Source organism: Apodemus sylvaticus, chromosome 15, assembly GCF_947179515.1.
Source record: "Apodemus sylvaticus chromosome 15, mApoSyl1.1, whole genome shotgun sequence".
Taxonomy (NCBI): domain Eukaryota; kingdom Metazoa; phylum Chordata; class Mammalia; order Rodentia; family Muridae; genus Apodemus; species Apodemus sylvaticus.
The window spans coordinates 80,341,821-80,369,425 of record NC_067486.1 but is presented as its reverse complement, the minus strand read 5'-3'; the positions used below and the strand labels follow the sequence as shown (position 1 = coordinate 80,369,425).

General features: G+C 43.0%; 1 protein-coding gene across 8 annotated transcripts in view; it reads right to left on the bottom strand.

Moving 5' to 3' along the window:
- Positions 1–12,907, bottom strand: part of Abcc5 (ATP binding cassette subfamily C member 5) — a 101,481-nt gene extending 88,574 nt beyond the window's left edge. For 6 of the 8 annotated variants that reach the window (XM_052159270.1, XM_052159265.1, XM_052159268.1 and 3 more), the window contains exons 1-2: positions 12,759–12,904; positions 9,385–9,571 (exon numbers count right to left, since the gene is read on the bottom strand). In XM_052159270.1, the coding sequence (XP_052015230.1) occupies positions 9,385–9,513 (129 nt within the window). In that variant the 5' untranslated portion in view covers positions 9,514–9,571; positions 12,759–12,904. Of the gene's footprint in view, positions 1–9,384; positions 9,572–12,357; positions 12,497–12,758 lie in introns of those variants that run through there. The other 2 variants (XM_052159263.1, XM_052159264.1) reach the window with 2 other exon arrangements.
- Between the last annotated feature and the right edge of the window lie 14,698 nt (positions 12,908–27,605).

The following is a 27,605-nucleotide window of genomic DNA, read 5'->3' as shown; positions in this document are numbered from 1 at the left end:
AAATACCTTCAAGATTTTCAGTTTTTAGTTTTGGAAAACAAGAACATAAAAACAGAACTTCCTTCATGCCAAAGGTCAGTCCGGGTATCACTTCCTTGGGACCCATCGATTTTATTTTTTGAGCTAGGGTCTCTCACTGGGTCTGGGCTATGACAATCAGCCCCAGGAATTCTCCCACCGTCTCCCTCACTGCTGCTGTACCTGCTTTTTGCATGGGTGCTGGGACTCATACTCAGGGCCTCACACATGCAAATCAAGCAAGCACTTCACTAACGGAGCTGCCTCCCCAGGCCCTGCTTCATGGACTTCTTAAGTCACACAACTTCAGCTTTTATAGGTACTTATAATATGTACCTACCTCTTGAAAGTATTTTTTTCATTAGATATTTGCTTTATTTACATTTCAAATGTTATCCCCTTTCCTTATTTCCCCTCCAAATACTCCCTATCCCACCCCCACCCCCACCCCCACACATACACTATCCTGTCCTGGCATTCCCCTACACTGGGGCATCGAGCTTTTATTAGTACTTCTATGACACAGCATAGTACACAAATCCTTTTCGCAATGTTTGCTCCAGAAACAAAGACATTTTAAAGTTAGGTACCATGCATGGTCAATACTGTTGTTGACTTTGGCTGGCTGTTCTACTGTCCTTCTGATGGTCCCACACTCAGGGCCAAAACAATAGGCAGGTGAAATTAATGTTTCAGAGAAGCCAACAACTCTGCTCTGAGTCACTTAGCTCCAGAAATAACCACCCTGAGACAATCAGCCAATCACAGTACCCTACTTGGGCCTGCTGATAAATTCTGTTGAGCCACACCCACCGCTGCCAGGGACAGCCTGGTCTACACTTAATTCCTTGTGAAGGACACTCATTTGTAAATCAGTCTTGCTTCAGGCCTTCATGTGTTTTTCCATAATTTCTGCTAAAATCAAACTGATCTCTTTGAACGACAAATGCAGAAAATAATGTTTGTTGTTTGGGAAAATGTTTTTACTACACAGTTCAGGCTGGCCTTAAGTTTGGGATTATCCTTCTACTTCAACCTCCCAAGAATGAGGATCAGAGAGGCCCAAGCTTGGCCAGAACCAGAGTGGTTTTTTTTTTCTTTTTTTCTTTTTTTTTTATTCGATATATTTTTTATTTACATTTCAAATGATTTCCCCTTTTCTGGCCCCCCACTCCCCAAAAGTCCCATAAGCCCCCTTCCCTCCCCCTATTCTCCCACCCACCCCTTCCCACTTCCCCGTTCTGGTTTTACCGAATACTGCTACACTGAGTCTTTCCAGAACCAGGGGCCACACCTCCGTTCTTCTTGTACCTCATTTGATGTGCGGATTATGTTTTGGGTATTCCAGTTTTCTAGGTTAATATCCACTTATTAGTGAGTGCATACCATGATTCATCTTTTAAGACTGGGTTACCTCACTTAGTATGATGTTCTCCAGCTCCATCCATCTGCCTAAGAATTTCATGAATTCATTGTTTCTAATGGCTGAATAGTACTCCATTGTGTGTGTGTGTGTGTGTGTGTGTGTATATATATATATATATATATATATATATATATATCACATTTTTTGCATCCATTCTTCTGTTGAGGGATACCTGGGTTCTTTCCAGGTTCTGGCTGTTATAAATAGGGCTGCTATGAACATAGTGGAGCATGTGTCCTTATTACATGCTGGGGAATCCTCTGGGTATATATGCCCAGGAGTGAGAACCAGAGTCTTGAAGAATGAAAGCATACATAACATCTAAATAGCTAACTCCTTCCTTTACGGGTAAGGAAGAAAGAACCAGACAGGTTTAATTCTACTATCAGATGTCGGTGTACCAGAAGAACCTCGGGCCACTGTATTTGACACATAGGTTCAGCCATTGCAAGGAACTTCACAGAGAACGTCTGTCTTAGCACTGCCCTTCTAACCTGTGATCAGACACAAGGTATGAAGGACAGCAGGCACAGAAGCTACCCACCACAAAGCCAAGCTTTACAAAGAGTTTCACTGGCCACTTGTCATCTCCAAATTTCTTTAACAGACACTGGTGCTTAACACTACTTTAAAAACAGTAAGCTATGCTAATGTCTTGGCACTAACACCTTTCATTCCCAGCACTCCAGAGGCAAAGGCAGACACAGCTGAGTTTGAAGCCAGCATGGTCTACACAGTAAGTTCCACGCCGTCTAGGGCTACATAATGAGTCTGTCACACACACACACAAAAAAAAAAACTAACAAAAACTACAGCAAACTCTGTCTAACAATTTTCTTTTCAGGTGGGAATCAATGAGCTGAAGACACAGAAGTTCTCACTAGGAACAGCACGGTGGCCATCAGTCCTGAGGCTGTGGCCGGCTGGCACTGAGACTGGCATCTGATTGGAGGACCCCAGCTACCTAGTCGTACCACCAAGCCTAAGAAACTCAAGAGCCTCACAGAGGTGACAGATGCTTACATGGAGGAAGGAAGCTGGGACCAGGGACATCCAGAAGATGCCCTGAGTTATGCAGACAGGAAACACTAGTTCTGTCCTGCCCTCCTCCCTGAACCAGGCTGATTCACCGGGCAGTGTTCTCCACTCTGAGAACAAAAGAGCTGAAACACAATCACAAGTCCTTTAGTTATAAAAGTTTTCAGGGTCAAATTCTCTAAAACTGTAATGTCATATAAAGTATTTCATGAAAACGACTGTAGAAGTGATTCATTTTTCTGATATAATCGTATGTACTTCACACATTTCTACAATAGGCTCCTATTCCTTTCCTAATAATGTCTTAGAATCATTTCTGTAAGACATTAGATTTACATCCTTAATCCCTAAATTCAACTTGAACTCACCAAGATATCTTGAATAGCTAACTAGGGAAACCATAACCAATGCTAGGAGTCTGTCTAAGTGCTAAATGCAGAGTCCTGGATTTTCAGAATGCTGATTCCATTACTTTCCTAGATGTAGAATATTCTAACTTGAAGGAAAATTCCACCAATGAGAAAAAATAATGCAATCATAATGGCACATGAACTCTAGCTGACTTCTGGTTATTTTCCATTCTTCCCTTTGTCCTCAATTCAACAAGTCACCCCACACTTTATCCTGAATCACCAAGAGCGACCACACAAGTCAAGTTTCACAAAGCACCCAACAGCTGATCTCACTTAGGCCAAACAAGCAGTAAATCCAGGGCCGAGGCGTGGCTTTTCCTTTCTCCATACGCTGTTTCTCTCTGCTCTCAGGCGAAATGCTACCCTTTCCTAAGGTCTTCCCTAAGGGAAGGACTTTTTCCTTGTTAACTTCCAACTGTATATGTATCTGAGTTACAATTCTATAGGAAGGCAAGCTCTGTATCAATTCAACTGTATCGCACCAGATAGGTGGTGTGCAGCATTGGACATGCACACATGCTAAAGAATGCTCACACACTTGCTGACTTAGTCACCATTCTTTTGCTATGAGGACATGCCATAACCATGTCAACATATCAACTGGTAAAAGAAAGCATTTAATTGGAGGCTTGTTCACCATTTCAGAGGGTGAGCCCTTGACCATCATGGCAGGGAGCATGGTGGCAGGCAGCTATGGTACTGGGGCAGGAGAGTAGCTGAGAACAACAACCACAGACAGAGAGAGAACTAACTGGGAGTGGCGTGCGCTTCTTAAACCTCAAAGCCCACCCCCAGTGACACACCTCCTCCAACAAGGCCACCTAATCCTTCCCAAGCAGTTCTAGCAACTGGGGACCAAGTATTCAAACACATGAGGAGAGGAGAGCCATTTCATTCAAACCACCATGTTTGCTACACAAATAAAAACATCACACAATTAAAAAAAAAAAATAAGACTAGGGAGGAGTAGCATGCGTGTCTAGTGTGTGCAATCCACTGGCTCAATAACACCACTAAAACCAACACTCATCTGAGCTCCTGGACTTGTGCACTCACTCTTCATGCATACATACAAACACATGCACAAAGCAGGCTGTGCTAGAAGAACCATGCTTCAGGGTAACAGCAGCGCTCAGCGGTGATCCAAAGAGACGTCTACACATAGCTCAAATAATGCCAACCAATATGTATCCTTAGATCAAGGAACAGACACAGAAGATGCAACCAGCACTTGAGAGTAGAGCATGTGTGCTAAGCCTCGGATGACATGTGGCGATCCACACCAACTGTACAGTTCTAAAGGGTTCAAAGGTTATTTTTTACCCTAATTAACTCCAAGCATTTATAATAAACTATAAATACTTAATGTGACTGATTAGCACAATTTTCCCAGAACATTTTTTTTAAATCACATACAATACCAAGAACTATGCAAAGCATAGTTTCAGGTCCTTTCTAACACACTGACTTCTTGGCCCTTTTTAATTCTGACATGTTTTCAATGTTGTATGCTTATATGTTAACTGGAGATCGAAAGTCACCTAAAAGGCCTTCTTTGCTTGCGCAGATACAGTTTCTTTCTAAAGAGCAGCAAAGAGAGTGTTCCTAGCAGAGCTGCTAAGGGCTGAGCTGAGACTTAGGAAGTGTGGCAAGAAACCTCACTCTTTACCCAATCAGCTGTTCAGGGGTTTTGTTTGTCTTGTTTTGTTTCTTTTTAAAATATATTCTCTTCCTTAAAAACTGAAATAATTGACATGAATATCATTTCAAGCCTGAAAACTTCTGGAATCGGTCTAATTCCTCGACAATCAAGCTTGTACCACCTACAAGCTTGCAATATGTGTGAGAAATCACAGTTTTGACAGGAGATATTAAGGAAGATCTCAGAAGTTATGTGCATTTCTCAAAATACTGAATCGCTATACATTCATTATAATTTATGTACAAAAATACGTTGAATAAACCTATGATTTTACAGCTTAGGTCAAGGCTATGAAGAACTTTTTAAAAATAAGTTTTTCTTAAATATTTTAAGCCAAAAATGTTAAGGAAAACAGGAAAAGAGCAAACATAACACCTTGGAAAACAAGAAAGAATTCCTGGAATTTAACAAACTAGCAACCTTCTTGTTCAAGGTTGACTTAGTAAAGATGGCTTCCTTTGCATTTCCACTATGTCTACAGAGCAAAGGCCTGGCGGAGATACTGCACACCCAAGTCAATAACTTCAATAAACTGGGCAGGACTCAATGTTGGCATCACAGGTTCCAACTTCACTGTAAAAATCACTCATTCTTCACACCTTATGTTAGCCAAGGGGAGGGGAAGTAATCAAAATCACTCACTCTTTCTTCCAGGTTTCTTCAATTTTAAATTCTAGCCAATCTCAGATGTCTTGTCAGCTTCAAGAGATACCCCAGTCTCCTCCTATACCTCCTTCCTCACCTGTGTTTGAAAAGCAGACCCCAGAATTGGCCCACATGGTCTGCACAGTGACCACCTGATACTCCTTGTATTTATTCTGTCTCTCCTCTGTCTATGGTTTTTCTCCATTACTTCAAGACTAATCCAAGATGTAAATACATGTGTGTGTATGTATAATTTGTATATGTAGAAATATATGCATATATACACATACATATATTTTTAAATCTCTTCTCAGCTGGACATGGTGATACTCACCTGCATTCAGGAGGCAGCAGGCAGTGAGTTCAAGTCCAGTCTGATCTACAAAGTGAATTCCAAAACAGCCAGAGCTACATAAAGATCCTGTCTCAAAAAAAAAAGAAAGAAAGAAAGAAAGAAAGAAAGAAAGAAAGAAAGAAAGAAAGAAAGAAAGAAAGAAAGAAAGGGAAAGGAAAGGAAAGGAAAGGAAAGAAAAGGAAAGGAAAGAAAAGAAAAGAAATCTTCTCAGCTGGGTGTGTTGGCCATATGCCTGAAGTCCTAGCAGCAAGAATGTCATTCCAGGAGTTCAAGACCAGCCTCCAGCTATGCAGGGAGTTCAGGGTTGGCCTTGGCTTCAAGGGCGGTGTCTCACACCTGCAATTCCCTTATTTAGGAGGCTACTGCAGGAGGAGCAAAAGCTGGACGTCAGTCAAGACTATAGGATACTTTCCTTCCTACAAGGACAGGTAAGAAATCCGCAAGGCCTGAAGGCACAAGCCAGATACTACTTGGTACAGTTGAAGTCTGCCTGGACTACAGAGCAAGTTCTAGACCAAAGCAACAGCTCATTGGCAGAGTGCTTGTCTAGCATGCAAGCAACTCAAGGATCATTCCTCAATACCAGGGGCAAAACAAAATGAAAATTTAAAATCCTCCTTTATTTCAATACCAGTAGCCATTAGGGAAATGCAAATGAAAACCACAAGGAGGTTTCAGAGGCATCTATCAGACTGCCTACAGTGAAAATGATAACCATCTGCAATATGGGCAAAAAACGGGTAAAAACAAGTGACTGCCTGAAGGGGCATACAATAATACAGCTGCTTGGGAAAGAACTTGTGCGTGCAGGTGAGCTCACCTACGCCTGAGGGGACTCTGGGTACTGTCCTCTATCCTCTACGTATTCACTTACTTACATGTCATTACAGAAAATAACACTGAAAATGTCCTTATGCACTTTTTTAGGTTCCCCCAGTATTAACTAGTATCTTACATAACTATAGTATAACATCGCAAGAAGACCTTGCTTTCTCAACCCGACTCCTGAACTTTTAATAAAATCAGTGTCCTGGATCACTGTCAATCCTGCAGTGATTCTCATTATTATTATTTTTTATAACAGCACATTTATTTATCTCAAAATTACTAATTTTTAAATCTCATTAATTTCCAATAGTTTCCTAATGCCCCACTCCAAAAAGAGTTCTCAGCCTGGACGCAGACACTTCCCTGACACACCCTCTTTTCACATTCCACAGTACAGACAGCTAATCTAAGAGCAAATTATTTACTGAGCACTGGGCATGCCAGCCACCTCTCAGATGTATTATCTCACTTGATCCCTACTGTATGTACATAAGGCACAAAGACACAAGCAGCTTATTCAAGGTCCAATACGCCACGCCCTTTTTCTATACCTCGGTTGCCTAAGAAAATTTCCCATCATCTTTCAAAGCCCTGCTCCGATGTACCCTTAAAACTTTTCCAGATTTAACTACCAGACAATTTTCTGACAAGTACTAGACATACATTCAAGAAGTGTTTGGTTAACACAAGATCTAGATAATAAGGACACATAGCTACAAAGCTGGTACCAAGAAGCACTGGCCACTGAAGGATGAGGCACTCTCTAATCTTTGTCCTACTACAGTGAGGACAAAGATGCCCATTAACAACAACAACAACAACAACAAAACCACTGACTGACAGCAAGCGATGGCTTTCATCCACCCAAGACACAAAGCCACGTCAGGCTGAGACACCAATGTCAGCTCCAAAGGCCAAGGCCTCAAGTGCTCACATGACAAAGCCTCCACAGTGCTAACATGACAAAGACATGATTAGTACTCACATGGCAAAGGCATGATTAGTGCTCAAATGCAAAGACTCCACAGTGCTAACATGACAAAGACATCATTAGTGCTCATATGGCAAAGACTCCACAAGCACTCACATGGCAATGGCATGACAAGTAGTCACAAGGCAAGGAAGAGACAATTGCTCACACAGCAAACACTCGACAAGAATTCACATTGCATAAACCTGAAACTTCCTAATCCTAGGTGCCTTCCTACCTTGTTTCTTTTGTAACTCCAGAAAAGATAACAATGCTTTTTTTTTTAAACCAGAAAAAAAAACATCCACTAACTTAAAAATTAAAATGTATCTTAGTATTCCTATTGGAGGAGATTTAGATTATTACCAGAAATGCTTTATATTCATAAATCACATGCAAAACTTACTGATTATCCTACAACTATCTAGAATAATTATTCTAACCATTCTCTGAAATCTAAGTAAGTCTCTTAAAATGATGCCTTTTCATGTTTTGTTTTGTTTTGTTGACAGGGTATACCAGCTAGTTTTATATCAACTTGACACACACTAAAGGGAAACGCTATAGTGAAAATGCCACTCTTACAGGTAAGCCTGTAAGGTATTTCTTAATTAGTCATTGATGGGGGAGAGCACAGCCCGTGGTGGGTGGTGCCATCCCAGCCTGGCGGTCCTGGGGTCTATAAGAAAGCAGGCTGAGTAAGCTATGAAGAGCAAGGCAGTAAGCTGCACCCTTCCCTGGCTTCTGCATCAGCTCCTGCCTCCGGGATCCTGCCTTGAGTTCCTGTCCTGACTTCCTTTGGTGAATGACATGGAAGTGTGAGCTGAATAAACCCTTTCCTCCCCACCTTGCTTTGGTCATGGTGTCTCATCTCAGCCATAGTAGCCCAATTAAGACACAGGGCCTCTGTGTGCAGCCCTGGCAGTTCTGGAACTTGCTATGTAGAAGAGGCTGGCCTCACACTTCTAAGACCCTCCTGCTTGGGCCTCGGAGTACAAGGTCATGCCTGGCAATGTAATTCCTATTTTAAGCACAGAAAACAAAGACAGGAAAAAAAAAAAACAAAAGCAAAAGCGGAAAACATTTGCCGTATATGAGAGAAGCTGAATGACCCACACTACTACTGTCCCTCCCTCACCCCACCCCACCTGTCTGTCTGAGTCTTTTCTCAGTAATGGGTACAGAACCCAGCCACACATGGCTTTATATACGCCAGGCAAGAGCTCTACCATTTAGCTACATCTTCATTCGTCTTTTTTTAAAGATTGATTGACTTATTATATGTAAGTACACTGTAGCTGTCTTCAGACACTCCAGAAGAGGGAGGCAGATCTTGCTACGGATGCTTGTTACAGATGCTTGTTACGGATGGATACCATGTGGTTGTTGGGATTCGAACTCAGGATTTACGGAAGAGCAGTTGGGGCTCTTAACCGCTGAGCCATCTCTCCAGCCACTCCATTCAGCTTTTTAATCAAGGGATTTTCAGCAGGTTGAAAAAAATAGAGTCAATGAAAAAGAGAGAAGCCAGGCATGGTGCTACAAGCCTCTCAGTGCTTCTGAGACAGAAACAGGCAGGTGTTTTACATAAAGAGTTCCAAGCTAACCAAGGTACACAGTGTGGCCCTGTCTCTCTGTCTGTCTGTCTGTCTGTCTGTCTCTCTCTCTCTCTCTCTCTCTCTTTCTCTCTCTCTCTTTCACACACACACACACACACACACACACACACAGACACACACGATCAGCACAAGACAACGTCTCAATCCATTAACTGAACCAGCTCCTTCCTGTGATGCTGGGTCTGAACCCAGGGTTTCATGAACACCAAGCATGCACTCTACCACTGAGCTGCCCTCCAGGCTACGGAATCATGTACCTCAACACTGACTTAAAGCCAATAAAGAAAAATAAAATGATAAAATCTGTACCATATGAAAAAAAAAAAAGCAATATGGTGTAGGAACCAAATGTGGGGAGGAACTCACTCACCGATCTCGTTCTCCGGAACCTGGGTTCATCACAGTCTCTGTGTGGCCCGGCCACAGTGCTTCTGTCCCTGACACTTCTGTACCCAGGACTGGGGATGATGTACTCTTTCCCCATGTCAATATCCTTCATCTTCACCACACAGAGAACCGGGGCTCAGACTCCTCCTTTCACTTCAGAATTTCTGAAACTAAAAATTTACAAAAGCAGACACTTTCGAATCATGCTTAAAGTACATGCCAAAGTGCTTTAAAACAGGAACCAAGTATTCACGCTTATTTACCAATACAGCTATAAAATTATCTTAAATACCCCTTCAGCATTTTTTTTAAACAGGAAAAAGGTTCTAGCATCAAGAAAAATCACCAACCCAGACATAGTGTTTCACACCTTTAATCCCAGCATTTGGGAGGCAGAGACAGGCAGATCTCCAAGTTCAAGATAAGCCTGGTCTACGGAGCTAGTTCCAGGACAGTGGGGCTAGACAAAGAAACCCTGTCTCAAAACATCAAGGAAAAAAAAGATCTATGTTCTACCTTTTTAAGCATCGCCTGGTCTATTCCTAAAACTCTGTTCTATGTTTCTATACCACTGCCTGCCTGGCTAATTCCAGTCAGCACTCTGTATCAATCTGGTCACGTCTGAAAAAAAAAAAAAAGTTTGCATTTGTTTTATTTAGAGTATGTGTGCGCGAGCGTGCGTGTGTGTGTGTGCGTGTAAAAGACAGACACACACAGAGAGAACAAAGACAAGCATGTACACTGAGATCAAACAACAACTTGCAAGAGTCAGTTCTCCCTTTCCGCCACCCAGGTTCTGGGGATGGAACTCCAGCCCTCAGTTTGGCGGCAGGCCACTTTTGAAAACTAAACACATCCTTGCCCCTCTAGAAGGTTCCCCCGTTGTCAGAAGCTCAAAGTCCCAAACACCAGATAGAAAAACACCGTAGATATGTGATGTGTGGCTATGCTATGCCGTAGTCCAGCCATGATGACAACTATTGAGGACTGTGTCTCTCACAGCACAAAATTTTGACAACTGTAATGCATCTGCTGTTTTTGACACAGGATCTCACTGGCCTCCTACTCTAGATCTTTGAAGGATGACCTTGAACTTCTGATCCTCCTGACCTGCATCACAAAGGCTGGGATTTCAAAACTGCACTACTGTGCCAGGTTTATCCAGTGCTAGGGATCAAACCCAAGGTTTTGTACGTCTCAGGCCACGCACTCTGCCAGCAGAGGTACAGCCCAAGCCCCTATTATTCACTTTTAAATCATCAAAAGAAAAATACTTATTCATCTTTGAAGTAAAAAAAAAAATTTAAGCCCCTTAAATCTCCAATGAGGGCTGGACATTTTGCTTATCAGAATTCTGGTTCAAGCACCAGAAGTTGATACAGATAAGTTGTTTATTAAAAAGCAGAGCACCTAGCCCAATGACTGAGTACACTATAAACAAAACCAGCTTACTAAGCAAAAACAATGTTTGTGGCTCGGAGGCCTTACGAAAGCTAAGCTATAAACAGATCTGGCATCTTCCATTGTCATCTGGAAGAGGAAGATTACTCGCTACTTTAAAAATAGGCAAGAGGGGGTTGGGGGACTTAAAAGGGAGGGGCCCAAGGGAACCCATTCACAATTTCAAACACATCAAGAACAACAGAGAAAGTTATCCAAGAACTATTATGCGGCAATGTTTTTCCTCAGTTGTGTGTTTTCAATCATATATTATATAGCATGCATGCACACAGACTTCGGTAGCAAAGGCGCTGTTTTGACAGAAACGACGTTTTCCGAATGGTGAGATAAGATAGGACTTCAGGGGCCTACTCTAACTTCCCTATCCTTCCAGACAAAGCTAGTTTCTATAGGAAGGGTATGAGGAACCATTGTCCCCCATGATCTTCAACCCTACCATAGCTTTACTTTCAAAGGCCCAGCACTAAGTATGCAAACAGCCGAGAATCCATAAAGTTACTGTTTCCGTCACCCTGAACACAAGGAGGACACCGTCGTCTGTGTGTCTGGGGCACGACAAGCACAACACACAGTCGCCGGCAGAGTAGGGCTAGGGTGGATAGAATGTGGATGTGAAGCAACCAACTAGGGAAGGATGACTACACCAGGCCCCTCTCCAGCCCGACAAGCAACTAGTACTTCCCTATTTGATGGACTTTTCCCTTGCAGTTAATGTAGTCTTTTTAAAAACTAATGCTAACTTAGGCTCAATGGTAAAGCAAGTAAGCCAGAGGTTCTTTTCAGTTCCAGCTCTGCCAAACCCAAAGGAAAAGGGTGTGTGTATCAGGACTAGGAAAACCGGCATGTTTTGGTCTAAGCCAGCACTGTAAAGGGAGAAAGAATAAAAAAGTGGGGCCTCTCGAATTAGTACCCGACAGGGTTGGGGGGGGGGGGCTACCTGGTTTTGCTTTAAAATTCTCTTTCCAGTGATAAAGGGGTGAATGCGACAATTCTGCAGGGGGGAGGGGCGCTGCGTAGGACTAGAGAACCGTAAGTAGCCAGGCTGGTGTTTCCAAGTTGTGTTATCACAACATCTCCCTGGAGGTTTTAGGCGCCTCTGGAAGCTCCTTCAGGCCCTGCAGCTACTGGAGCAAGGAAGCTGAAGGTGGTCCACTTACCACACCCCCAGGGCCCACCTGTGTGTGCCACCAAGCTCCCTCACCTGTCACTTACTCCAGAGACCCCAGTAAAACCTATCCACTTCTCCCTTCCGAACTCAAACTTCCCCGGTCATTCCTGTCCCCATCTGCATCGAGATTCCCACATCTGTACGGCAACACCAGATCCAGGTGTTATAAACATAAAGCCACTAGCTCCTTTGAGTGCCAGCACCGAAAAGGACACCGGCGACAGGAGACCTGGGCTCCCACCTCGGCTCTGCCTTGGCTTCGCTGTGCGTGCTGAGGCCACGTATCTCCACATGCCGGTAGCAAGAAAAACGTAGATAATGACTTACGTAGGAGGTGGCTGACAGTCGGCCGCCAGTCCCGAACTGAGCTTGGGGCTTCTCTCTGGACAGCTCCGCCACCCGGCCCTAGGGCGTTCCCACGCCAGCCCCGGCCTGGCCAGCACGGGCTCCACGACCCTCCCAGAGCGAACGCAGCTCCCCCTGGTGGCCGCGCGGAGAGTGGACCCGGCCGCGACCACCCATCAAACCCCTCCTGCCTCTTAACACCTAGACCCCCGCACAGCCCGCGAGGTCGCCAACAAGCCGGGGACCGCGCGAGATCGGGAAGAGGCAGGCCCCGTTCCTCCCGTCCGAGGCTTCCCACCGCCCACCACGCCTCGGAGAGCCCAAAGGAGTGAGCCCGTGACAGCCTCCGACACTGCATGGAAAAGGCGAGAACCGTCACCTACCTGCACGCCAGCCTCCCCACAGGAGAGCAAACAGCCCGGGCTCGCTCGCGAACATCGGACCCGGAGCAAAACAAGCCTTTATAGCGGCATAGTCCCCCACAATGCGCAAGCGCGATGCACAAAGCTTGCGCAAGACCGAAGGGAATCGTAGTCCCTCATCCGGCAGCCCCCGGCGCCGCACACCGCAAAAGACTACGTTTCCCAGAAGCACCGCTGGTGCCTGGATGGGGTGCAGGCTGCTCACCATACCCGCTCGCATCCCGTGCTGCCCCATCCTTCCACGGTTTCTGATACCGGGTCTGGAATCTTCTCTGCCTGAGTCACGGGCTGGGCAGACGGGTCGGGGTGGCCGGTGGCGCTGTAGTCCCTGGCAGCCCGAGGTTCAAAGTCAGGAACTTCTAAATCTATGCGGTGGTTCCAAGAGCCAGAAGACATCGTGAAGGTCATCGTACCTGCATCGTCCAACCCCAACTCTTAGCTGTGGTGTCACTTAACTGGGGCATGAGTCCTCTACGTTCTGTATGAATAGTACCTTTGGAGCTTTTCTCTTACCCATCTTTCAGAGTTGGTTGGCTTCTAAGTGGTGAAATGCCAGAATCGCAATTTCCAAAGTGACAGGGAATATCAAAATGATGCTAACTAATCAATTTTTATAAATAAAAGTAAAGCCCCCAAGCCATTGGTCGTTTTATTTTTCTATTTTATCTATTTTAGTATCATAATATAAGAACTACTCTGTTGAGTGCCTCCCTACCTTTAAAGTACCCAGGGCTTGGTTATGGTTACCCATTTAAGAGATTTAAAAAGAAAGCGAAATGGATTGTCCACCATACAACTACCTTGTTAGCTACTGTGAACACTAATGTCATAAAGCTGGACTTATTGACAGGGTATATACTTGACAGACAGAGGAGTAATAGACCGGTTCTATAGACGTAATAGCCTAAGAGCTGGGAAAATGGTTCAGTTGGTTAGAGCACATGCAGATCAAGCATGAAGATGTGAGTTCAAATCCTCCAAACCATGGACCCAGATATGCCTGTGCTTTCATTGTAAGCCTAGGGCTTCGTGGAACAGAGACTGGAGGATCGCTTGAACTTGCAGGCTACACAGTGAGAGACCCTAACTTAAGACACTAAGACAATGGGCTGGAGTTAAGAGCACTGACTGTTCTTCCGAAGGTCCTGAGTTCAAATCCCAGCAACCGCATGGTGGCTCACAACCATCCATAATGGGATCTGACGCCCTCTTCTGGTGTGTCTGAAGACAGCTACAGTGTACTTACATATAATAAATAAATAGCCGGGTGGTGGTGGCTCACGCCTGTAATCCCAGCACTGTAGGAGGCAGAGGCAGGCAGATTTCTGAGTTCGAGGACAACCTGGTCTACAGAGTGAGTTCCAGGACAGCCAGGGCTATACAGAGAAACCCTGTCTCGAAAAAACCAAATCCAAAAAATAAATACATAAATAAATAAATAAATCTTAAAAAAAAAAAAAAAAGACACTAAGACAAGAGTAAAACAGGATGCCCAAAGCTGTCTTCTGGGCACTCACACTTGCATATATCCACCACACACATGTATGCACACACACACACACACACATGCACACACACACACATACACACGCACAACTAAAAGGTAGAAAAAGCATGGTATAGTAACAAACTTCCACCATCCTAGCACTTAAGAGGTGAAGGCAGGAGAATTGTGAATTTGAGCCAGCCTGGGCCACACAGAAAGTAAAAGACCCAGTGGAGCATTGTAGGGCATATCTTTAATCCCAGCATTGGGAAGGCAGAGGGGCAAATGGTTTTGTCTTTCAGGGTGGCCAGGGTTACATGGTAAGACACTATCTGGAGAGGGGAGGGAGGGCTCTAGGAAATAGACTTGTGCATAATTGTAAATTTGATGAGTTTTATGTGTAACAGAAAATTTTACAAGTCAGCAAGGAAATGAAGGAAGATAATACTGGGGCAATTGGTTATCCATAAAAAAGAAAAACTGCTCAATACCAAGTTTCAGGCAGATCAAACACCTAAATGTGAAGAAAACTTTAAAACTTTTGGAGAAGACATGAAATACATTTATGAATCTGAGAATAGGGAAAACCTCTGACAAGAGATAGAGATGAGATGAGCATTGTGTGTGGATACTAAGATCCCCCGGAAGGTTCCAGAGGCTAGGCAGTGCTCAGAGCTGGGCTTTCAGGAAGTTGACTCAAGGAGACTCTGACTTAATGAATGGTTTAATAGTGATCGATGCATGATTCCACATCACTATTGGAAGCTAGTGAAATGTTAGGACTTGGAGTCTTGTTAAAGGAAGAAGGTCACTGAAGTATACCTTTGAGAGGTGTATGCTACCCCTGCCCCTTCCTGGCTTGTGCGCTCTCTGCCATGATGTTCAGCCTTGTGCCAAGCACACAGTAACAAAACCAGTTACTGTGGATGACAACCTGAGCCAAAATAAGTATTTTCTCCATTAAGTTGATGTTTTCTCAGGTATTTGTCTTAATAACAGAAAGCTGATCATTTTTCACTATTTTAAAATTAAAAATATTGCTGGGGTCCAGGAGTCACCTGACAAACCTCACAAGCACTGATCTCAGTCAGACAGGGGGGGGTTTATTGAGCATTGGCCCAGGACTGACTGGTCAGGGCCAAAGACGAGACTCAGGAGGTGACTGCAACCTTGAACCGGGATCTACAGAGCTTTTAAGTCTGAAATCCACAAACATCTGTGCCAAGTTATTCCACCAATCAGGATTTAGGGATAGGGGACTTCCTTTGGAACATGTCTATGCTGAACTTATCCTGTTCCCATTGATTAGGATATTCAACAATGGTGGGTCAACTATGGTGGATAGGTTGCATTACCTATCATTTATGTCTTAACTTGCCAACCAGGATATCAGTTACCCATGTACATATCTCTTTCTGTCATGCAGGATGTCAAATCCCTGGGAGTGCTTAGGAATTTAAAACTATTTGACCCCTACTCAAACTGGAAGTCTTATTCCAAATGGCTTCTTATATTGGTGCAGGTGTCTCTCTGATGTTGGGGTGCATCCCAGGAGAAGTTTGTAAAAGCAAACCCATCAAAGTTCATACACCGGTGCATGAAGTACTGGCCATCGGTTCAGGCCCAAGCTTACAAAGCTAACTATACAAAGCAGTTCTAACTAATCGTTATTGTGATCCAAGCATCCAAGCACAGAACATGCAATCAACCCAGGCATGAGAAAGTTTCCTTGAAACAATAAGTAGAACATAAAATTGCTGGACAGACAGCAGTGACCCAGGCCTTGACATATGCAAGATGTCATTAGATGAAAAGATAAGCCACAAATTATAACGGATTTTTCTTCCTTTAGTTGAGGTAGAATCTCTGGGATCTCAGAAGCTGAACTTGCTGTGTAGGCAAAGGTGACCTGCACCTCTCTGCTCCTCCTGTCTCTACCTCCAGAGTGTTGGAATTACAAGCGGTAAACGGTGCTGGTAACTGGGCCCAGCATGATAGGTAAGCTCTGGCAACTGAAGTAACCATAAGTGATGGATTGTTTGTTTGCTTGTAATTATTTATTCAGTTTTCATCCCCCATCACTGCCTCCCTCCCTGTCACCCCCTCCCACAACCCTTCCCCATCCCTCCTCCTCTTCTTCTCTGAGAAGGTGGGACCCCCCGCTAGGGTGTCCCCCTCCCTGGAGCATCAAGTTTCTGAAAGAATAGGCGCTTCCTCTCCCAGTGAGGCCAGACAAGGCAGCCAAGCTAGAAGAACATATCCCACACAGATAGACAACAGCTTTTGGGACAGCCCCTGCTCAATTATCAGGACCCACATGAAGACCAAGCTGCACAGCGCTACATATGTGCAGGGAGGCCTAGGTCCAGCCCGTGTATGCTCTTTGGTTGGTGGTTCAGTCTCTGAGAGCCCCAAAGGTCCAGGTGAGTTGATTCTGATGGTTTTCCTGTGGAGTTCCTATCCCATTAGGGGCTGCAGTCCTCCTATGTTTTCATAAGAGTCCCCAAGCTCCATCTACTGTTTGGCTGTGTTTATGTCTGTCTGAGTCAGCTGCTGTGTGGAGGCTCTCATAGGACAGCCATACTAGACTCCTGTCTGCAAGCATAACAGATTATCATTAACAATGTCAGGGATTGGTGCTTGTCCATGAGATGGTCTCAAGTTGGGCTGGTTATCGGTGGGTTGATCCCTCAGTCTCTTCTCCATCCCCAATCTCTGATTTTCTTGTAGGGTAAGTTCTGGGTTGAAAGTTTTGTGGGTAGGTTGGTGTCCCTATCACTCTGGGGTTCCTGCCTGGCCACAGGAGGCAGCCTCCCCAGGCCCCATACCCCCAATACTGTGTGTCACAGCTAGGGACAATCCCATTGGCTCTTGGGTGCCTCCTCTATCCCAGGTCTCTGTCTCTTCCCGGAGATGCCTGCCCCTGTCAGCTGCAGATTTCCATGGATTCTCATGAATGTCTGATCATCCTCCCTGCCCCGCCACACACCCAATGCCAACCCCCCCACTACCCTCCCAATTCCCTCTCCCACCCAATTCCCTCCCTCCATCTGTCTTCCACAACCATTCCATTTCCCTTTCCAAGTGAGGCTCAAGGATCCTTGTTGTGCCTTCCTTCTTGTCCAGCCTCCTTGGGTCTATGGAGTGTACCATGGGCATCCTGTATTTTATGGCTAATATCTACTTACAAGTGAATATATACCATGTATGTCTCTTGGGACTGGGTTACCACATTTAGGATAATATTCTCAAGTTCTATTCATTTGCCTACAAAATTCATGATGCCTTTGTTTTTCATAGCTGAATACTATTCCATTGTGTAGATGTGTTCCTGCAACAGGTGGTGAAACAACGCGTTGAGCAAGAATCCACTAGAAATTTAAGATTATTAGCCTGAGTGTTGGAGTTTTATTTTACTTTGAGTAGCTGGGTAACACTGACATGAGCCACTGATCTGAGTCAGGAGGAGGATGGAGGTTGCGTACTTCTTAGGGCAGAGATATATTGAATTGTGAATTTATAAAATTGGGATATTTGCTTTTAAGAAAGATTTATATACAGATTTTGTCTGGATCACATGGGAATGTCCACCCCGGGTTTAGAACTAGGATAGGGAAAATTAGTCACTGACTCTAAGTAGAGAGAACAGTGATAATTACCTGCTATAACAGGTATTAATTAATAAACGTCTGTGGCTCCAGGCAGAGGCCCGAACAGATAGATGGTATAAAGATATATTGCTCAATAGGCCTCACAGGATACTCAAATTCTGTCTAACATGGGCTCCATGGGAATCTTTGGTTTTTGTTCTGCTTTGCAAAATAGAAAAGACCTAAGAAAAGGTACATACAGTATTTTAATTTACTTCATTTGTTTTGGATTGTTTTAACTTTCAAAATGGGTGTGATTTTGAGTTTTGCGATTATATTTTTCCTCTGGGAGAGAGGTAAATATTAAGGTTTTTCTGGTTACTGGCTCAAGGATATGCTGATTTGGGAGAAAGGTTTTGTCTTTGTGTTTTTAGAAAAGGTGATTATGTCTATACATCTTCCAGAGTAATGTGGATCCGATTTAATAGAGGGAGGCCTCCAGAGAACTAGATTCCAGAAAATCACACAAAAGAAGATACCTTGGTGATACTAAAATTTTGTTTTGAGATTTGTATATTACAGAATATCCAGCCTTGTTGAGTCTCCTCATCAGACATGCTGAACTGACCTGCTTGAACTCCTGATGTCTTGGACCTTCAGCCAGATCCAGTCAGGACACAGGCATCAGAGACTAAATCAATGTTGGTTTTGCTTTCTTAAGGCCAACCAACTCCCCCACTTTCCCTGCCCTTTCCCCCTTTCAAAAAATCTCAGTTCCCATATTCAGCTTGAAGTAGATATGAAGAGTTATCTTCCCAGTTCCCTGGACTTTGGGGCTGGAAGTGGTTATTCTAAGGTTGCCTTTCTAGGGAATTTAGAAATAGTAATAATTGGAACAGGGAGGAAATAGCTAGAATTGATTGCATAGCCATAATCTCATTTGGTAGAAATCTTTTTAATGGTTACTAAGTTGAAGTCACAACTTATTTTGATACAGAATTTTATTTTGATGCAAAATCAAGGTTTTTATTCATATAAATTTCTTCTATTTATACAAAAATTTTAAAGTACAAGGCTTGGACCCAGCCCTTCTACAATGTCATTATAAACTGATCTGAGATGTCTAAGTGTGTGAGTTTAGGGCCAAATAGCAAATTCATGATTCTGAGTTTATTGTTAGGGTGTTTTCAAAATATTTAATTAGAAATAGCTGAGAGTAGTTAACAGAGAACAGTCCAGATTACATAGATAGCTGGTTTTCAAAAAACATAAGAAATCCACAGAATGTAACGATTGATGTTATTCACTTCTTGTTGAGACAAATCTGCTCCTAACATCTTCCCATCATGGATTCAAAGCAGCAGCTGAGCATCTCTACCCCCAGGTGAGGCTGTACATGGTGGCCAGGTCACCACTGGACAGAAACTGCCAGTCTCTCCTGAAGACCTGGACTGTTCTTGAAAGGACACAATTTACAGGCTAAGACAGCTGAGTTCTGCTGAGACAGAAGAGGCTAGTCCTTAATAATTCCTGTTTTTCAAAGGTCTGTCAGATGATCCTGGGCCAGAAGGCTGAAGACAGATGCTCCAACTTCCTCACTTACTGGGGTTGTATAGGTAAGCAGCTGTTTCTACAGTTTGACTCAGTTCTGGAAGCTGTGTTAGGCTTCCTATATATTTTCAGTTAATGTTGGTCATTCTCGGATTTCTTTTTTTTCTTTTCTCTCTCTCTCTCTCTCTCTCTCTCTCTCTCTCTCTCTCTTTCAGTTTTTTGAGACAGGGTTTCTCTGTATAACCCTGACTGTCCTGGAACTCACTCTGTAGACCAGGCTGACCTCAAACTCAGAAATCTGCCTGCCTCTGCCTCCCAAGTGCTGGGACTAAAGGCGTGCGCCACTACTACCCAAATTCTTGGATTTCTGACAGGTTTGAAAGACTACTTATAGTCTCATAGCCAGCCCAGGCTATTTACATTGAGAGAACAGATTTGAGAGGATGGTTTTCAGATAGCATGCAATCTAAAGCCAGGACATAAGTCAGGTGCAGAACTATAGTCTTTTAAGTTAGGACAGAGAATAGTGTTCTATTTTATTGACAAAAATGATGGACTGGGTGTTAGGTCTATCTTGTACCTTATGAATTATAAAATGGTAATAGTTGTGCTCAATTTATATTTGAGAGAAAAGTTTTTTTTTTCTTTTTTGAACAGAAAGGGTGATATGTGGCAGAATTTTCCCTGTCCAATTAATTAATATTAGTGCAGCATGAGGCCTGTGATTAGACAGGGAAAACAGAGGTGGCATGAGTCGTGCCAGGGACAGGGGAGGAGACAGGTAGAGGAGAAGGAAGCAATATGAAATAGCCACAGGTAGATATAATATATAGGGATAGGATAATTGGGGTAACTTGTCTTATCTAGGTGGGCAGGTGGTATCATTATCAATGGGCTCTGAAATTATTGTGTGGGCATCTTGTGAATGGAGAATTTACTGTTATATAAATCTGACCGGTTAATTATAAGCTTCAAGAGTTTTGATTAATGGGTTACTGGGAATTGTGGCCGCTAACCACGAGGTGGGCAGACTTTGCATGGGCCTAGCTTGGCAGTGACCCGCCAGGGGAACTCCAGGCCAGAGAGTCGGCTGGGATGAGAACACCCTCCTGGAGCCATGTGGCCCGCTGGTGTCCGGTGTAGCACAGGAACTTGCCAATCTTTATTTATCTTCTCCCACAACATAGATGTACCACGTTTTCTTTATCTGTTCTTCAGGTGACGGACGTCTAGGTTGTTTCCAGTTTCTGACGTTTACAAATAAAGCTGCTATGAACATAGCTGAGCAAGTGCCTTTGTGGAATGGTGGAGCATCTTTGGGGTCTATGCCCAGGAGTGGTATAGCTAGGCCTTAAGGTAGATCTAGTCCCAGTTTTCTGAGAAACAGCCAAATTGATTTCCAAAGTGGGTATACAAGTTTCCACTCCCACCAGCAGTGGAGGAGCGTTCCTCTTACTCCACATCCTCATGTGCAGTCACTTGAGGATTTTTATCTTAGCCATTCTTCTGGGTATAAGATGGAATCTCAGAATTGTTTTGATTTGCATTTCCCTGATAACTAAGAACTTTGAACATTTCCTAAGTGCTTCTCAGCCATTTGAGATTCCTCTGCTGAGAATTCTGTTTGGCTCTTTATGTTTTGTTGGTGTCTTGAGTTCTTTGTAAATTTTGAATATTAGCCCTCTCTCAAATGTAGGGTTGGTGAAAATTCTTTCCCAATCAGTAGGTTGGTATTTTGTCCTATTGGCAGTGTTCTTTGTATTATAGAAGCTTTGCAGTTTCATGGGGTGTCATTTATCATTTGATCATAGAGCCTGAGCCATTGAAGTTCTGTTCAGAAAACTGTCCCCTGTGCCAATGCATTCAAGGGTGTTAAACTCTTTCTCTTCTATGAGATTTCGTGTATCCGGTTTTATGCTGAGGTCCTTGATCCATTTAGACTGGCTTTTTTTTTTTTTTACAGGATGATAAATGTGGATATATTTTGTTTCTTCTACATGTAGACATCCAGTTAGTCCAGGATCATTTGTTGAAGATGCTTTCGTTTTTCCATAGTATGATTTTGGCCTCTTTATCAAAAATCAAGTGTCCATAGGTGTATGGGTTTATTTCTGGGTCTTTGACTGAATTCCATTAGTCAATGTGTCTGTTTCTGTACCAATACCATGCAGTTTTTATTCACTATTGCTTTGTAGTACAGGCTGAGGTCAGGGATGGTGATTCCTCCCATAGATTTTATTGTTCAGGATTGTTTTGGCTATCATAGGTTTATTATTTTTCCATATAAAATTGAGAAATGCTCTTTTAAGGACTATAAAGATTGTGTTGGAATTTTAATGGAGATTGCATTGAATCTTTAGATTGCTTTTGATAAGATGGCCATGAGCATGGGAGATCTTTCCATCCTCTGATATCTTATTCAATTTCTGTCTTCAGGGACTTGAAGTTCTTGTCATGGAGAGCTTTCACTTGCTTGATTAGAGTTACACCTAAACATTTTATATATTATTTGTGGCTATAAAGGGTATAAAGGATGTTGTTTCCCTAAGTTCGTTCTTGGCCAGTTTATTGTTTGTATAAAGGAGGACTACTGATTTCTTTGAGTTAATTTTGTATCGAGCCACCTTGCTGAAGCTGCTTATCAGCTGTAGGAGTTTGCTGGTAAAATTTTTGGAGTTGCTTATGTATGCTATTATATCATCCAAAAATAGTGATACTTTGACTATTGTTTTCCCAATTTGTATCCCCTTCGTCTGCATTGGTTGTCTTGCTGCTCTGGCTATAACTTCAAGTACTGTATGTAACAGATAAGGAAAGAGTGGGCAACTTTGCATTGGCCCTGATTTTGGTGGAAATGCTCTAAGTTTTTCTCCATTTAGTTTGATACTGACTGTTGGTTTACTGTATATTGCTTTGGTTATGTTTAGGTATGTGTCCTGTGCCCTGATTTCTCTTAAGATTTTTTAACATGAAGGGGTGTTGGATTTTGTCATAGGCTTTTTCAGCATCAAATAAGATGATTATGTGATTTTTTTTCTTTCAGTTTATATGGTGGATTACATCGATGGATTTTCATATATTGAACCATACCTGCATCCCTGGAATGAAGCCTACTTGAACATGAGTGATGTCCTTGATGTGTTCCTGAATTCAATTTGCAAGATTTTACTGAGTATTTTTGCAATAATATTCATATACAAATTGATCTGAAGTTTTCTTTAATTGTTGAGTTTTGCCAGGCGGTGGTGGTACACGCGTTTAATCCCAGCACTCTGGGAGGCAGAGGCAGGCAGATTTCTGAGTTTAAGGCCAGCCTGGTCTACAGAGTGAGTTCCAGGACAGCTAGGGCTACACAGAGAAACCCTGTCTCAAGAAAGAAAAAAAAAAAAAAAGAAAGAAAAAAATTGAGTCTTTGTGTGGTTTAGGTATTAGGGTGACTGTAGCTTCATAGGATGAGTTTGGCATTGTTCCTTCTCTTTCTATTTTTGTGAAGTAATTTGAGGAGCATTGGTATTAGTTCCTCTTTGAAAGTCTGGTAGAATTCTGCACGAAAATCATCTGGTCCTGGGCTTTTCTGGAGTTGGGAGACATTTAGTGACTACTTCTATTTCTTTGGTGGTTATAGAGTTGTTTAAATAGTTTACCTGATCTTGATCTAACTTTGGTAAGTGGTATCTGTCTAGAAAATTGTCCATTTCATTAAGATTTTCCAATTTTGTGAAGTACAAGCTTTTGAAGTAAGACCTAATGATTTGAATTTCTTCAGGGTTTGTTGTTATGTCTCCCATTTCATTTCTGATTGTGTTTATTGTGGATACTGTCTCTCTGTCTTTTGGTTAATTTGGCTAAGGGTTTGTCTACCTGTTGGCTTTCTCAAAGAACCATCTCTTGGTTTCATTGATTCTTTGTATTGTTTTCTTTATTCGTAACATTGATTTCAGCCCTGATTTTGATTATTTCCTGCCCTCCTGCTCCTCTTTGGTATGCTTACTTCTTTTTGTTCTAGAGCTTTATGGTGTACTTTTAAATTGATGGTATGAGAACTTTCTAATTTGTGAAGGCACATAGTGAGTGCTATGAACTTTCCCGTTAGCAATGTTTTCATTATGCCTCATGAATTTGGGTATGATGCGCATTCATTTTCATTGAATTCTAGGAAGTCTTTAATTTCTTCATTTCTTCCCTAACCCAAAGACCATTGAGTAGAGAGTTGTTCAGTTTCTATGAGTGTGTGGGCTTTCTGGTGTTTCTGATGTTGTTGAAGTCCAGCTTTAATCCATGGTAATCTGATAAAATACAATACATTATTTCCCAATTTTCTTGTATTTGTTGAGGCTTGCTTTATGGCCAACTAAATGGTCAGTTTGAAGAAGGATCCATAAAGTGCTGAGAAAAAGGTATATTATTTTGCATTTGGGTGAAATATTCTAGAGATATCTGTTAGGTCCATTCCATTGATAATGTCTCTTAGTTTTGTTATTTCTGTTTAGTTTTTGTCTCAATGACCAGTTGTAAAAATGCAATGTTGTAACAGCACAGCTCTGCCCTCCGGGTGGTTTGAATAGGTGTGGCCCCCATAGAATCAAGTGTTTGAATGCTTGGCCCATAGGGAGGGGCACTAATGGAATGTGCGGCCTTGTGGGAGTAGGTGTGGCCTTGCTGGAGGAAGTGTGTCACTGTGGGGACAGGATTTGAGATCTCATTTCTCAAGCTATGTCCAGTGCGGCACACAGTATCCTGCTGCCTGAAGATCAAGATGTAGAACTCAGCTCCTCCAATACCACATCTACTTGTTTGCTCCCAGGCTTCCTGCCGTGTGTCTTAACTTAGTCAGGGTTTCTATTCCTGCACAAACATCACGACCAAGAAGCAAGTTGGGGAGGAAAGGGTTTATTCAGCTTACACTTCCACACTGCTGTTCATCACCAAAGGAAGTCAGGACTGGAACTCAAGCATGTCAAAAAGCAGGAGCTGATGCAGAGGCCATGGAGGGATGTTCCTTACTGGCTTGCTTCGTCTTCCTTGCTCAGTTTGCTTTCTTACAGAACCCAAGAGCACCAGCCCAGGGATGGCACCACCCACAATGGGCCCTCCTGCTTTGATCACTAATTGAGACAATGCCTTACAGCTGGATCTCATGGAGGCATTTCCTCAGCTGAAGCTCCTTTCTCTGTGATAATTCCAGCCTGTGTCAATTTGACACACAACCATGGTGAACCAGCCAGTACACCATGATGACAATGGACTAAATCTCTGAAACTATAAGTCAGCACCAATTACTTGTTTTCCTTTATAAGAGTTGCAGTGGTTATCATGCCTCTTCACAGCAATGGAAACCCTGGAAAAGGCAGCCCTCTCCCTAGGACCCTGACAATTGCTTAGGGTTCCTTTAGCCTCTTCTCACTCCCTGACTCTGGATTCCCCTTCCACTGGTTCCTTGCTTTCCAGAACATAATCCACACCGTTTTTCCGACCATAAACCACTGGTAAGGAAAAGGAAAAAGGAATTTCTTTATTGTGTGATGTCAAGATGTACCACACAAGATGCTAAGGGAGAAGAGCCTGTAGGTGGAGCATCCTGCCACAGAAGTGGGAATCTTCCCAGGGAAAAGTCCCAGAAAGTAATTTTCTTTCACATCATAGAAAAACCAATGATGGAGGTTGGAGTGATGGCTCAGCAGTTAAGAGCACTGGCTGCTCTTCCAGAGGTCCTGAGTTCAAATCCCAGTACCCAAATGGTGGCTCACAACCATCTGTAATGAGATCTGATGCCCTCTTCTGGTGTGTCTCAAGGCAGCTACAGTGTACTTATATATAATAAATAAATAAAACTTTAAAAAACAACAATGATGGATACTACAAGCTGCACAAAAGCAGACTCTACCAGAACAAGTACTCCATAGTTACCTGTGTATGCACCAGTTTGGGAAAAGAGCAGCATCTGAGTGGAGAATATAGCAAATACATGTTAAATTTAAAAAATTGAGTTGCTTTCCTAAGGTCCCATATAGCACTACTCTATTTCTTCCCTTATCAATACTTTGTGACTACCTGTACCTTAATACTGCGAAGAGAAGAAATATAGCAGGGTGGTGGTGGTGCATGCCTTAAATCAGCACTTGGGAGGCAGAGGCAGGTGGATTTCTGAGTTTGAGGCCAGCCTAGTCTACAAAGTGAGTTCCAGGACAGCCAGGGCTACACAGAGAAACCCTGTCTCAAAAAAAAAAAAGAAAAGAAAAATAAGAAAGAAAGAAAGAAAAGGAAAGGAAAGGAAAGGAAAGGAAAGGAAAGGAAAGGAAAGGAAAGGAAAGGAAAAGAAAAAGAAATATAATTTGGTTGAAAATTTTGTCACTGACATCACCAAGATTGTTCAAGAACACTCAGTGCAAGTAGAGAGGTTTATTGTAAGGCTGGAAATATTGTGGGAGGGCTGGAGAGATGGCTCAGAGGTTAAGAGCACTGGCTGCTCTTCCATAGGTCCTGAGTTCAATTCCCAGCAACCACATGGTGGCTCACAACCATCCATAATGAGATCTGACACCCTCTTCTGGAGTGTCTGAAGACAACTACAGTGTCCTTATACACATAAAATAAATTAAATCTTTTTTTTTTTTTAAGAAAAAAGAAAATATTGCAGAACACTGGAGCAGAGCAGGTGGGCTGAGTTTACAGACACACTTGGGAAATTTGGGGAAATTTGGCCTGGGAGAGACTAAGAATTGAAGGCAAATCTCTAATTCTGCTCACCCTCAGTCCCGCCCCGTGGCCCTTCCTACCTTCAATGATACCACCCTTCCACCCCCAAAGCCCATGCCTCTCCTTAACCCAGCAATGCAGAGCTGCTGTGCTCTTTCTGCTACCCCCCTCCTTGGCTCTCTCAGGCCAGACAGAGAGTTTCTATACCTCTGAGTAAAGTGTTGTCTCCTGTATGAGAGTATCTCCTTATCCCAGAAGTCCCGTCTCCTGGACTCCCAGGATTCTGTTCCCAAAGTCCTTTCTCAATAGACTCACCTCAGCAATCTCCTTTGCACAAAGTCCTAGATCCTCCCACAGTTAAAAAGTTTGAGGGTGGGCTGGAAAAGTGGCTCAGCAGTTAAGAGCACTGACTGCTCTTCCAAAGGTCCTGAGTTCAAATCCCAGCAACCACATGGTGGCTCACAACCACCTGTAATGTGGTCTGATGCCCTCTTCTGGTGTATCTGAAGAGAGCAACAGTATACTCACATATACATAAAATAAATCTAAAAAAAAAAAAAAAAGTTTGAGGGTCTCTGTTCTCTCCTACTCCAGAGACAGCTGTCTTCTGTAGAACAGGTCGAAGTGAGCAGATTTGGCTGTGTTATCGTTCCCATCAATAACCAACCCCACCCTCAAGAACACCAGAAGAAAACAGAGGCCCTCAGCTGCTGAGGAGTGTCTGTCCCAACTCAGCCCGCAACACTGAGAATCTCCCTCAGTTTCCATCCCAACTCCCAGAAGAAGGAGGTGACCTTAGGATGCCCCACTCTTTTGAATATCATCAATAAAGTTCACTGCACTTGCAAAAAAGAAAGGAAAAAATCTTGGCCTGAGAGTCTCCTTTTTAATCTAATCTATTAGGCATGTGAAAGCAGGGCGGGGGGAGAGGAGGCACCAAAGCCTATTAGAAAGAATTAGGATACCGAGTCATGTCCAAAAATCCAGCTTCCCTAATTTAAGATTCAGAAATTAATAATATTCCAGAACAAAGCCTCTTTGTGACTTTTGTCACAGCTTGGCATATGACTCATCCATCATTAAGCAATTACAGCGTTAGCATAATCCTATTTTATTGTTAACAGTGTCTGTGTTGCAATTTGGGTTGATTTGTGCTTCATATTCATGCTAAGAAAAGAGCACGAAGCTGAAGAAAGAACATTTGAGATGGCATCTGCTTGGCATGGGAGAAACAGAAATGCTCCATATGAAGTGGAATCCCCCTCCTGGCACGGGCCTTACAACTTTGAAAATCTTTTTCTATCGGACCCTGTACCCTGTGAGCTGCCTTAGGCAAGCCAAGGCCCCACTGGTCACAGTGGATTTGTTGACATTTAGAAAAGCAACTCACGTACAACTCAAACATGATCTTGTACTTTTAGCAATGATTTCTTTTCCTTTTCATTTATCCTACTATTTTATGTTTTGTTTTGTCTCTACTGCTCT